Raw genomic sequence first — 14,322 nt, forward strand, 5'->3', positions numbered from 1 at the left:
GTGATTGCTTGGTTCCATTGTTGACTCGTCTCTAAGCAGAAATACCAAAAAATCTAAATAGGAAAAGTTTTCTATTCTTGGGAGCTACCAAAATCATTTAGAGAACAGCAGCCTACACAGGAAATGCTGATTCACTGGGGAGAGCTCCCCGGAGCTGCCCATACCTCATAGGCTATGTTTTTTGGATCATTTTTCTGCAGTCAGGGGAAGGGAGAGAAAGATTGTTGGTTGCATGTATGGTGGTGTATGTCTATAATTCTAGCTATCTGGGAAGTTGAGGCATGAGGATTGTGAGTTTGAGGCTAGCTGGGCAAGACCTTATCTCAAAAATAAAAACCATTGAAGATGTGGCTCAGTGGAAAGACGGCTGAATATTTCTGTTGCCTATATTTTTGTTATTATTTTTCTATTATTTTGATCCTAAATGGAATAGACATTTTCCCAAGAATTACTCAATGGCTAATAATGGCATACTCAATTTTTCCTTTCATCTAAATGTAGCATGAGTGTATATACAAAGAGATTTATTTCTTATTTTCTTTAAGAACACAACTTACCCCTAGTTATTTGTGAATATCATGAAATAAACTTTACTAGCTGGGATATGAAACAGGGGCATACAATATGAAATTGAAAATTTTCCACCTATAAAGTAGAATTTTGTATTCCCTATGTTAGCATTATCTGATTTGGTTTTTGTATCTTATGTTTAGGAAATATCTTCTTAATTCTTATACCTTATGATGATATTTTAAAAAGAGAATTTTAAAAAATCTTGAAAGTTACTGGATGGTGAGATAACACCAATTTCTTTAACAAGAACAAAGCTACTATAATAAAAGCCATCAGGTTTGAAATATTTTATGAAAATGTTTAATCAACTGTTTCTTTGGAATGTAGTAGTCATAGTTTGGAATTTAAGTTACAATTCAGTTCTACGTGATTTTTATGCTACTCAGAGTCTGAGAATACAAATGTCATTTAAAGTTAAGGCTTCGCTGTTCATTCTGAAACAACAATTTACAAGTGTCATATTGTCATAGAAAATAAAAATTTCTGTAAAAAAAATTTGCACAAAATTTTATGATGGTACAAAACATGAAGCAATAATATACCAGTAAAATGAAAACATTTTACTACAGAAAGTTTTATAGATTTCAATAAAGAAAAAATATGTTATTTTACACCTTTAAAAATTACAAAACAATCTAAAACAATATAAACTGAACATTTTGTAACACTGACTTTACAAATTAATAACTTTATAAACATATAATTTTTAAATATATTTATCAGTGCAAGATACTTTAAAATTTAAAGTTGCAGTATCATTTTTCCTTGGCTAGGACAACGTTTAAATCTGTTGCCTTAAAAACAAAACCAAGTCTCACTCAATGCTTTTCTCCTGGTATAAGAACGAATGAATGCCTTTGGGGACAAAAACCTATTCTTTTTTCTTGGTGATCAATACTTTCCTGGAACCGAAAGACATTCTCAATCCAATTAAATCAACAGACTGTTCCAGCCATGATGCAAATGTGACTCAGAACAAATGTATTAGAATGAGACCTAAGTGACATAGGAAAAGAGAGAGGTCTGAAATCTTTTACTACAGCCTGGCATATGAGATCCGGCCAAACAACAGAGCATCACTGGTCCACCTCACACTGCCTCATGATTATTTTCTACTCTGTGAAGTCAGAAGCTTAGGCTCTGCTAGTCTGAGGCAGGCTTTTTCTTTACGGGCCACTGGAAGTTTCTAGAAGTGGTCTGTTCAAATCTATTTTGGGGGGCTTGCTACTGAATGGATGTTTGAAAATGTTCTGACTTTACATGTCCTCGTATTACCTTAAAACGATTTACCAGCAACCATCAGGATTTATAGTTTCTTTCTTAGATTAACAGTTCTCCAGTCCACTTCTCTTTTCTGTCTCAGTGTCAAAACAAGAGGTTTCTCATGAGCTATTTTTGCATATTTGTATGTAAAAATTTCATGTTTTTTTTTTTTTTTTTTGATATTTGGAAGCTATTCTTCCTTTGGATCTCACTTAAAAACCAATTGGTATTATTTCTTCCTTTGACTGACCATTATTTCCATTAACCTCAAACATTTCTACCAAACATTATTCTGATCAGAAAGGACAGAAAAACAGCTTTTTGGAAAAAAGATACTGTCACTTTAACCAGTTAACAAGAAAACCAAAGTTAGACTTTGGAGGGCAAAGTTAGGAATTTCCCTTATTTATTTATTTATTCATTTATTTTTAAACATAAAGTCTAGTAAAATCGCTTGCCATTACCAGCAGGTTAAAGCTGCAAGTTTCTTTTTCTGGATAATGGCAAATGCTTAAATGCTAAGAGAGAGAAAAAGAGAGCTAGGAGAGAAAGCGCAGAGTTTACATTTGAAAATACATTCCATATGAAAGAACAATAAGACAGAATATTGCAGCTCTATACAAAAGGGTCAAGAGACATGAAATTGAACCACAGAAAAAGCAGAACGATTAAGCCACGGTGCCAAGTCTTCAGAGCCCTTGCCTGCCCGGGGGCTGACGCCTCACGCTAAAATATACTTTCTTAGTGGGCCACCAGGGTTTGATGAAAGAGGAGGGCTTTCACCAGCGGGAAACAGAGTGGGTTGCTAATGTAACACAATGAACCAGTACAAACAAAAAGGCACTTGAGAGGACATAGACTAGCCAGTGCCAAGGACTTCGTGGTGGTTGTCAGCAGTACACCCAGTTGCTTGCCAGCACAGTTTGGTGACGGCACGATTTTCTGTCCGGAGTTCACAAGCACGAGATTTAGTACAACACTGGAAACATCAAGAAAATGTGACGGTATTGCTTCATAAACAGAGCTGACACGCTATATCAGTATGGAGGCTACAGTGCTTTGAAAATAAAACATCCTAATCCTTTGCTTCTGCACACATGGTCAGATACACACGGGACTGACTGGGGAGTCCACTGAAGTGCGGTTAGGCTAGTATATTCTGGCCACTGGGCTACTGATCATATGTCCATCGGAAGGGCCCCACGCAATACACTTGGTGCCAGCATCTTGGATTCTGCAGTTTCCATAAAGAAGCCATCAGAGGAAGAGGAGAGAGAGAGAGGGGGGAAGAGGCGGGGAGAGTCGAAATGAATCGTGAAGTCCATCATACTTGGTCTCAACACCAGCATCTGATTACTCAAAGGAAACCAACAGAAGAAACTGACTGTACATGATTGCGATTGTGAACACAGCTCACTGTCCCTGTCTGTCGGCCACACTCATCAAAGCTCCTGAGAAAAGCCTGGCTCAGTGTCATCGATGCACTTTCCAGCCTGTCCATGAAAGCAGATGACAGTCCCCAGCACGCTCAAGTCATGTCCTCCACTTCTACCCTCTGCCCAACTTCATGCTTCCGAATAGGAACTCTGTGTATTCAGTTTGTCCTTTTTCAACTTCACTCCATCTACGAGTTCAAAGTTGTAGTTCTCCAGGGCAGACAAGTTTCTATCTGACATCCCGTTGTGCCAGCAGGCACAGTAGAGCACGACCCCGCACACGGCGCCCAGGAGGACGCCCAGGGCGCTCATGGCTATGATGGTGATGAGGATGGGATCTAAGGTCTTCAGCACATTGCCCGGCTTCCGAGAAATGTTCTTGTCGGCATCCCCCTCACTCTCATATCCTGGGGTGCTCCCTGCAGAAAGAAAAGTGGAACCATGAACACTGCGGGTGGCTACATCAGAGAGCAGACAGAGACAGAGGAAAAGACAAACCCGAGCCAGTCACGGGCTCCCACCCGTCAAGTTGGGGTAACGGTTGGAAGTGGAGGTGCGGGAGTGAGGTAGCTGGGATCAGGACCCAGAGCTCAATACGTGGGGACGAGGGTCCTGTTCTGATTGAATTCAGACTCCATGAAATCAACTTTGTGCTAGGCTGTAATCTGTGTTTGTGGTCCTTGGTGGGACACGCAGCCATTGAGCTTTGCAAAATGCTTTACTGTACTTTTGTTTTGTGGGGAGAAGGGTTAACATTCCCTGGGCAATGTCTGACCCCCAAACCAGCCTGAGGGAAACTTCTGTTCTGCGCATACACGTGCTCACTGTCCTATGTGGAGAACCCACACAAAAGATTGCCCCCCCTTATGCAAAGCTATGACCTCTCAAAGCTTTCTCCAGGCTTACTGCTGTTTCCCCCATGAAGAGAGTGAGGCTATGTTCTCTGCCAACAGGGGTGAAGGGTGTGGTGATGCACGGTGGTGATTTGGGGCAGGTGTCCAAAAACCAACAGTGCTGGCCACAAGGTGCAGAGGCTCATGGTAATAAATAACACCAGGCTGAGCTAAGACCAACTAAATGTCTTACATCTGATCACAAAGCAGGGTCAAATAAAACACAGTTAAGAGTTAATGAGATGCAAAACTGCATTCCTTAAACTGCAGCCTCATTATCTGTAAAATGGGGGTACACAGAACTGTGTGAAATTTAAGTGAGATAACATATGGAAAGTACGGAGAACAAAGTAGTTCCCCAATAAATTCTTGTCAACATTGTTGTCACCATCATCAGCAAATCAGGGTTCCAATAGAGAAAAGTGGGAAAGAGGGATTAAACACAATGGATGATGAGAAAAAACTGGACTCTCGTCTCTCAAAGGTCTCACATGGGTATTAACCAGACACAAAAAACTGAGTTGGTTTCAAATTTTTGTATGAAAAGAATCCTCACTAGTTTGCATAATTATCAACTAAGAGTGTTTTGCTTGATTTCAGTACTAAAGCTCAGGCAGGGAGAGACCCAGCCGCTCATCCTCATCATCTGCCAGTCTCCCACATTAGACGGCAGCTCTGGGAAAGATGCTAGGGGACAAATCCAGTCTTCAGCAGCTTCCCGCCCCAGGCCTCAGGCACTCAGGCTTATTTTATTGAACCGCTTTGATATGTCATGGTATGCGAATTTCTTCACAAACATAATGAAAGCCACAGAAAATATTAAAATTGGTCAGCAGTTTTACCTGTTTCATCAATTTTAATTTCTGTGTTCTTTTTATCCAGGTCATCCGGTTCTGACAAGTCAAACAAAATTGAAAGAGATATTTGAATGGTCAACAAAACACACTGCAGACAAACTACACAGACCCTTGCACACCCTCACAAGTGTGCACAGACACGCCTCTGGGGGGTTCCTTTGCAGTTTTTAGTGCTCTCTGAACCCAGGGAACAACTCTTTTGAGTGACAGAGTCCATGTGCAATGATTATGAAGCTGAAGAGCGAGCAGGGCACTTCCTTATGGGCATCGCATGGAAACACAGGTAGCCTGGCTGTTAGTGCAGTGTGTTGTTTCAGAAGATAGCATGGTGGAATGTGGGAATAATCTGATGAAAATAGGGGACAGAGTGCCATGGTTAGTGGTGCATGACTATGACACCAGCACTTGGGAGGCTGAGGCAGGAGGATAGGTGTGAGTTTGAGGGCAGCCTGGCTACTTAGTGAGTTCAAGGCCAGCCTGAACTTCATAGTGAAAGCCTGTCTCAAAAAAAAAAAAAAAAAAAAAAAAAAAGGAGGGGTGGGGACAGAAGTGGGACTGGACCCATGGCTACCAGGCTGCAGTGTGCAAAGACTACTTCCTCTGTATGAGGGTGTTAATTTGGCTTCCCAAATAGCACAATTCTTTTGCCACTAGAGATGGAATCCTGTGTATTACCGAATGGTAATAAATTAATAAAATATAATACTATGGAACAAGTGAATTCCAGTGGCCTGCCTCTACAAGACCGAGTTCAAGGCAAAGAGAGTTTTGAGCACTTTGTTCCTGCAGCATCTAGAATAGTATGAAACACATAGTGATTGCTTAATAAAAAATTCTCTTGTAAATGAATGAATAATAGTGGAGACTCAGTCCATCCAAGGCTAGATGCTCAAGAAAATGTATTTGATAAATAATTCATTATCTCTAACACCTTTTTATGGGTGCAGCCATGTATGTGTAGGGTTCAGTGGTGCTCCACTGGTCACTTTCTGGCTACAAAGCCTGTAGCCAGGCAGGTGGATGGCATGGAAGGGAAGGGCTATGACGTTCTCTTCATCTGTATTCCCTAGGTCTGCTGCCCTGCACACATTTAATGTCTGTTGAATTGAACGGAACTTTCTTTGTTTTAGTTGGTGTAGTTTCCTCTCACACCCAAATATCACGAACACCACTCTCCTCTTGGAGTAGGAAAGCAATAATGATACTCCACACCCGGTGTGACCACCTGAAATGTGCATTTCAACAGCAGTACAGACTTGGGTGGGGGCAATTTGTAAAGTAGTTGCAATTGAAATATTAAGCTGTATCATTTTTTGGGAAGATTTGCTAAGCAGCATGGAATTAAGAGATTTCTTTACATAGAATGCAAAGCAGGTCTTTATTCAACTGTTTCTTTTTCAGATTTCTCTAATTGACCCTATCAAATTATTGCCATTTTAGGTATTACATATTATTCAATATATTGTATAATAAAAGCTCTTTAAATTGATGGAAAGACCAAGCACCTATTACAGCCAACAGGCTTCCTTTATCCTAAATTTGCCCAATAGGCTTATTCTATCTTGTTATAATTAACAGCCTATTATGTAATGATATATAGCAAAAGTTTAAGTGTAGCAAATGGAGCTTAAGTCTAATTACTGTGCTATTACATTGCCATTAGTGGTGCTATTTGTAATTATATATCAAGAACTAGGGAATATGAATTGGTTTTTCACGTGAGATTTTTATCCATATAGTACCAGACCTGTAAAGACCAACCCTGTAATTACTAAAGTCTCTGCATTTATCCTCTTAAGTCATTTCAGCTATCTTTAGAGTGAGAAACATCCATTTATTTGCAATAAAGCAAAGAATGTTGTTTTCTCTGATTCATTAACAATGTAATCTTAATTAAATTCACTGTGATCAAAATTTTCAAAGGCCTGCTGTTCTGTTTATACACTCAGATATGTGGAATTATCCAGATGTCTGAGCTTTCCTCTTCTCATCAAAATATTTTGGTGTGCCAGACAGAGCTTGTAAACTGAATCTTTCTGCTTTGCTACGATCTTTGGGTTCACCGTTTATAAAGTTTGTAGGTATCAATCAGCCATTCTACATGGAGGAGATGAGGTGATACAGTAGTTTAAGGTCAACAGAATTGATTTTTATGCCCTGTTACACTAGAATGTGCATTTCACATATTGAAGCCCACACTGAAATTTTAAGTCTTACACGAACAAGATGAAGAACCTTGCCTTGGGCATGCATTCCACTGGCTTTTACATCAAACGTATACTCACTTGCACAGTCTTCTTGGGAAATGTGGTTGTTAATACTAATGTCATCCACTGCAATCCCACCAAGGTTTCCTTTTCCGATTTCACCCTCAAAAATCACCTAATAAAATGAAAGCATTTGACAGCATTTAAATGCTTGTCCCCAAGAGTACTGTTTACAAATGCTTGTTCAGCTGAAGCCATGACACCTACATCAAGCTTCTGAGATTGTGCATAAGCAAACATTTAGCTCGTCAAGCTGCCTGGTGGTGCACAAAACTTCTCACATTCCCTTTTTATAATACAGACATTGAAACAGGCAAAATGCAGTAAATAAAAATAGTGATACCTCATAACAGCACAGAAATAGATTACAAAAAAGCATTTCCCTTTCTTTCTCAGCAAATTAGTTGATACTGTAATCTAGGAAATTGGGAAATACACCATGGAGATGACCATGGCTGCAGCTAACAGCTCAGGTTTGGAAAATGCATGAAGCAATTGTTGGAAGACTTTCTGCATCTCATTTGGATGGCCTCCAACATCTGATGCCAGTGTTCCCAAAGGCATGGCTATCCCCAGCCTAGGGACAAGGGTCATACCTGGTAGAGCTTCAGAGATTTGTGAAGCAAGACACGTCCTTCCTTCCAGTGATCGCCTTGGTGTCCAATGGCCATCCAGACCAGCTGGTCATACTCTTCTGGCTTCTGGTAGCGCAGTTTGACCCTTAGTGTGCCGACGTGTGAGCCAGACATGTGGTACCAGAAGGTCATGCAGTGGGCAGAGTTCTGGGAATAAACCACAGGGCTCACCAGGCGAGCCACTTTACCCTTCTGATTTTCGTCAGCTTGGGAATAGATGAAGTTGCCATCTCCTGCTGTGGCAAAAAACTGCATTAGGGAGAGTGGCCAAGCCCAGGATGACCCCCTTTTCTCTTTCAAGTTCCACCAATCAAAATGCCTCCCTTGAGCTGAGAACCAAGCACTGAAAGAGGTTTTGGAAACAGTTTGCAAGGGTACATTGTGGGTACCTACAGCCCTACTCCACGCTTCTGGAAGTGGACTTTGATTGAGGGAAGGCTGTGGGGCAGGCCCAGCCTGGAAAATCCTATGCAGAGCACCCTGTTAGCCTGACCACCACCAAAGGCAGAGCAGAGGCCCAGCCTATGCCTAGCTGAGGAGAGAGTGTTTGACTATTTGGAAAAGCTCTTCTGATGCAAGTTTAAGACGGTCTCAGGAGCACCCACATGAACATGGAGTTAGATGGACTAATTCAGATGTTTTTTAATCCATCTTCTGAATAACTGGACACCGGATGGCTGACAGTGCTTTGGTCCCCAGGATGCTTGCTAATTCCATACTTCATATTTTCTCCAAGTAGTCTATCAAGTTTTTTTAAATTACCCCTATTATTCGTTTAGTGTATGTTAATGGTCTATGAATTCCTCAAATGCACCCAAGAGCTTGATTTTCAACTGCTTCTCTTCAAAGTCCTTCTTTGAGGAAGGAAAGCAAGCTTGCATTTCTGGGACTCATTAGCATGTGCCATTTGGGCCATGTCTACACTTGCTGAGCAACAAGGGCTGACTCTTGGCTTCACTTTTAATTACCCCCGCTGGGAACATTTCCTCTTGCCTCTACCCAGTCCAAACATGACTGGTGTTTCACTGTTTGTTCTGCAAATAGAAATCACCAGCTCTGATGCCTCACCTGATGTAACTGTGAGGGTGATACCAGGCCTCAGCGGGCAGCGGGATATTTGCTTGCTGTCTTTGAGGCTGGTGTACCCACGAGGTACTTCCTCACTGCGTGTATGTGGAACTCATCCTCCCATCTTACTGTGACACCAGTTTCCATATGGCAATGGGTGGGCTTCCTCTCCCTTACCTGGTTGCCCACCAGCTTCCCTAGAGTCACTAAAGAAGGGGTGCAAACACATCACAGCTCCTGCAGCATGAAAACTACACAAGATTTCTGTCTCTCCCCTTGTGATGTGTCCTTTGTCCCAGATGACTCTGTCACTCCTAAGATTTCTTCTGCCCTCTAATTTACCAAGCTCAGTCAGCTGCTTGCATAATACAACCACTGAAGAATACACTCCTGACACCCCTGTTCCCTGAATCTCGTGGGAAAAGGCTTAAGTTGGCTTTTGTTTACTGAGCCCATTTACTGAAGTTCCTTTAGCCTGGCCGGAGAACAGGCAGTCAAGAGGAGACAATGGACATGGGAGAGAGAAGTGTGTCACAGCTCTGTCCTGATGCCACTGTGGGCTTCTAACAATCTGCCCCTGTCATTTCTCTGCTTAAAATTCCTTGGTGAGTCTCCACTGCCTCCAGCTCACTCATACTTTTTCCCAGCACAAATCTAAATGCTACACATAAAACACATTTTCAAACCTCTCCATTGGTAAGCCATTAAAACAAGGCTAGCTTGGCTGGCTCCTGGGACGGGACCTCTTTCTTGGACTCCTCCTTTGTTACCTTTTACCATTGCTGCTTACTTCTCACTGGATGCCCTGCCCAGCTGCATGTAAGAGCTTCCCATCCACAACCGGCCTGTGAAGTCCTCAGGGCTAGAGACACCCTGCTTTATTTAGTCACCCCTGGGGCTCTGCAGGGAATTGGTCGTGGGACCACAGGGATACAAAATCCAGCTCAATCCTCTTACAAACAATGGTATAATACAATTGGCCCCTCAAATCTATGAGGGCCAAATCCATGGATTCAGCTAAACTCAGACCAAATACATGTCCATATCTATATGAATCCATCTATCTATCTGTCTGTCTATCTATCTGATCTTTACTGGACAAGTGCCATTGTTTCATAAATAATGCAACATACAAACTATTCACGTGGTGTTTATAATGTATTATGTGTAGATTTGTTGCAAATATTATGCCATTTTATATAAGGGACTCTGACATCTGGGATCCTGGAGTCAAATTCCTATAAATACAGAGGGGCTCATTACTGAATTTACATATAATCTATACATTTCCTTCCCATACTTTAAATTACCTCTAGATTACTTGTAATATCTAGTACAATGTATGTACCATGTGAACAGTTGTCCTATACTGTTTGGGGGATAATGACAAGAAAAATCTACATGTTCAGTGGAGATGTGGTGGGTTTTTTTTTTTTTTTTTTTGGGCTATTTTTGACCTGAAGTTAGTTAAATCTATGTACTCATGGGCACAGACACTGACTGCACCTGAATTTCCAGTGCTCAGCATAGCATTGGCCACATCAAAGAGCTACTTAAAGTTTCAGTGAGTGACGGAAAGAGGCTTAGTTTGAGGAGTCTTCTAGAAGGAGGGACATAGTTGAATTCTTAGAGGCCAAATACAAAAAGAAAAAAAAAATAAGTGGGCTTTCTTTAAATTCAGAATGGAGTATTTAATCTAAAGAGCAGTAATTGAAAAGCCTCAGTGTCTGATTTGCAGCTCCAACAATATTATCAAAAAGTGCCACCTCTGCCCTGACTTGTGCATGTGAGCCGTGCAACAGGCTCCTTTCAGCTATACTCCTGCCCTCCATAAGCCCCTGCCCTGCAGATGCCTGGCTGCCCGTCCCTCTCAGTGACTGCCTGCCTTGTGCTGCAGAGGCACTTTCCAGTCCGGGCAGACCTGGCATGGCAGCCAAGTAAATCTGGGTGGCTGGAGAACAAAGGAGCCCAATCCTCCTGAATGAATCACACTTCTCAGCTGCTCCTCTAAGACAAGCCCTCCTTTTCGGATACCCCAACACGCAAAGTGCTGATAGTCTCCCTTTCAGGGGTTTTATCACAGCTCTGGGTCAAGAACTCTGTCTTCATTTTCTCAATTAGCACTTTACTTCTGCAAGCCTTTTAGCTTTTGTCTCTGGCTAACATAGCTTTTAACCTCCTTTGAATGTCAGATCCTACTGAGCCATTTTCCTTCACTTTGCATCAATTTTTCCACCATTACTGCCTTCATTTCAGCTAATTGCATTTAGTTAATTTGATGCCATTTATATGTACAGTGCCATTTACAGTCAAAGTATTTTAAGTTTTCTAAAACTGCTTGTCTTAAGATTCAATGGAAAGTGTCTCAGAATTGAAGGAGTCCAATTTTATCCAATTTCCTTGTCATTCTCATTAGGCAGGGAGGTAGCCGTAGTGGAAGGAGGCCTATTCAACCTATTTAATGGTTCTGTTCACTGAGAAAAAGGGAACGACAGAGTGGGAAAGGCATGAAGTACACTTTGCCCGGCCATTAGTCCAAGATCCAGCCCTCCCACGCATCCACGTGGGGAGAACAGAATGTGATTTCTCAGTGTTCACATATGGCCCTCTGGGGATCCTCTAGGAATCAGAGTAAGCAGTCCACTGTGTCACTGAGGAGGGTAGGAATGTGCAGGTCAAGTGTTGTGAGTGTTTGTATTAAGTGTGTATGTGTGCGATTTTTGGCAGGACACTGCTGACTTTTTATATATTACATCAAGTTTGGGTGATGCAGTTTCTAGGTGGAAAACAGGATGTAAGTGGAATAAAGTGCATCTGCCAGGTCCCTTTGTCCCCCAACTCCTTGTCACTACACCCATTCATCTCAGGAGGAAAACAAAGCAGGAGCAGGGATGGGATGTGAGCTGGGGTATGGTGAGGTTTTTGCCTGTTAAGAGGAAATGGGCTAGATTAAAAAACCTTTCCTCAAAGGAATAAGAATGTCACCCTACTTTGTTTCACATCTACCTCAGGGGTGAAGAGAGGAAGCATTAGGGCCACTTGTTTCTTTAGTGGTAAAATAAATGACATGATGTAATATGCACCTGGATATACATTAATCCAGAATCAGGGATGACAGAAATAATGACTCCAGAGTTGGCAATGATAAACTGATTCCTACGATTTAATCATTATTGAAGCCAAGTTATGTACATACAATGTTCATTATCTTTTTTATACTATTGAATATATTTAAAATACTCTTTAATTAGAGGTCCAGAGAAAGTGCTAAACAAGCATGAATTCACCCATCCTTGCTCAGGTTACTGTTGTTTAGTGAGCATTCTTTAGCATTTGCTCTAAGCTGACCCCACTAGGTAAAGACACCTTGTTCACTCCAAATTGCAAGCGTGAGCAAACACTTCTTGTGCCCCTAAGATTCACAGGCACCAGAAACCTTCCCCAGTGATACTGTCCCCGGTGCAAAGAGAGTTTGTCAGTCCCGGGATCCCAGTGCCCTCCCCGTACCTGTGTGGTCCTGGATGGGTCCTGTCTTGCTGGTAAGCACGCTCCACTTGAGTTGCACTTGGCTGTCGTGTTCCCAGTGACAGAATGTCTTGTGAGAGCCCCAGCCAAACTCACAGTTAAAACCATATGTTGGAAACTCTTCAGCGAGTGGGAAGGGAAAACAGAGACAAGCAGAGAAATACAAATTTAATCACCCAGGGTCAAAGAGGCCTTTAATACAGTCATGGACAGCACGATTTTTATAACTTCATGTCTGTTTCAAAAATTCTGGGAAAGCCACAAAATTCAGGATTACCAACAAGCCAACTGATGTATAGAGATGTCAAAATATTTGCAGAAATCACATTTAGTATTATTATGTTTTATTTTATCCAGCTTTAAAAAGATTATGGACTGCCTGTCAAGTTGGGTTTACATAAAATTTCTAGGGAGGCTACTTTCCAAGGCACGTATATTGCATCTGCAGCATTTTCCTTACTTCCACTCTATTTAACATGAAAAATACTCTGTTCTCAAGGATGAATCATAGAAACTGATATCCATCAATGAAAAGAATCTTATTAGAGATTGACCCGTGGCCCTCAAAAGTTTGGAGCTGTGACTTGGCAGAATGCCTTCCCCAGCAGGCTCTCTCTCCATTCTGCTAGAGCAGCTGATGTCTTGGGTCCTCGGTGTCAAAAGTCTCAGAAGCATTTTCTTAAGATTATATACTTTTTTTTTTCCTTCTGAGATTTTCCATCAGGTCAATTAATTGATGAATACATTTCTGCTTCTTAATCGAATTTCTAAATTTGCATATAAATTATTTTTTCCACTTAAAACCTCAATGCAAGGTCCTACAAAGCCAAAGTGCATTTAAATAGCAACCCATTTACATTTTTTTAATCTTCAAAATGCTTCCATTGGAAGCTGGAAAGAAGGCATGAATGGACGCTCAGGGATGATTTAACCTGTGTGGTGCTATCTGGCTGTGTTCAACCTCATCAGAGCCTTATTTTTAAAAAAACATTTAACCTCATTTTCCAAAGAAGCTTGACTCCTTAAGTAAGGAAAAACTGAAATCCTTGATATTCGAAAACGTGTTGGGTAAAAGCAATCGAATAGTAAAGATAATTCTAAAGGTAAAATTCTTGTGCTTCTGCATCACCCACTCCTCCCCTCAAATGAGAAGCCCACAACAGTGGTTTGCTCTGATGGAGGCCTTCAGGTCCACTCTGCGTCCACCATCCACAAGGTGGCGGCATTGAAGCAGACAGAACCCAGGAGGGAGCCGGCCAACTGAGCTGCTTGCTCTGGAACAACTGCTGTGGACAATACGGGAAAGTCTGGTGTCCTTGCTGCTTTAAAGTCAGATTGAGACCAGATCTCGTTTTCAGCTTTCCATTCACTTGCCCAAGTGTTTAACATTAAAACATCTTGTTTTTTCCTCTGCCTGGTCTTGGCCACCTTCCCACATTTATTGCATAGGTAAGGAGGATTTACCTCCAATTTCAAGCACAAGCCCTAGTGGAAGTTTGGAAAGAACCTGCCTAAGCTGAATGGATTCTCCCCATAATAAAGTGATCTCCCAGAGAAGGAACAGAGCCAAGATGGGATAGCGAAGCAGGCTACAAGCTATTTTTAATGTACACAGATTCAATTAGTGCAAAAAAGAAGCTGTACTTCACAGACAGCGTGTCACCGAGGTGGCACAGTTCATGTTTAGTCTGTCACAAACATGAAAGTGGTCTCTGGAAGGCCTGAGAAACTCTCCAGAATCCACCGCATTTGGAGAACGCTGTTCAGGGTCAAGTGAACAGGGACTGAATGGTTGAGCAATCTTG

General features: G+C 41.7%; 1 protein-coding gene across 7 annotated transcripts in view; it reads right to left on the minus strand.

Annotated features, from left to right (window-relative positions):
- Window positions 1-857: 857 nt before the first annotated feature.
- Window positions 858-14,322, minus strand: part of Nrp1 (neuropilin 1) — a 136,806-nt gene continuing 123,341 nt past the window's right edge. For 2 of the 7 annotated variants that reach the window (XM_005003200.4, XM_003468622.5), the window contains exons 13-17: window positions 12,500-12,637; window positions 7,886-8,157; window positions 7,308-7,404; window positions 5,008-5,058; window positions 858-3,691 (exon numbers count right to left, since the gene is read on the minus strand). In XM_005003200.4, coding sequence (XP_005003257.1) covers window positions 3,402-3,691; window positions 5,008-5,058; window positions 7,308-7,404; window positions 7,886-8,157; window positions 12,500-12,637 — 848 coding nt within the window. In that variant the 3' untranslated portion in view covers window positions 858-3,401. Of the gene's footprint in view, window positions 3,692-5,007; window positions 5,059-7,307; window positions 7,405-7,885; window positions 8,161-12,499; window positions 12,638-14,322 lie in introns of all 7 variants that reach the window. The other 5 variants (XM_005003199.4, XM_013151244.3, XM_063253669.1 and 2 more) reach the window with 3 other exon arrangements.

The sequence above is a fragment of the Cavia porcellus genome, unplaced genomic scaffold (assembly GCF_034190915.1).
Source record: "Cavia porcellus strain 051 isolate PalLab524CR breed Dunkin Hartley unplaced genomic scaffold, mCavPor4.1 scaffold_7, whole genome shotgun sequence".
Taxonomy (NCBI): Eukaryota; Metazoa; Chordata; class Mammalia; order Rodentia; family Caviidae; genus Cavia; species Cavia porcellus.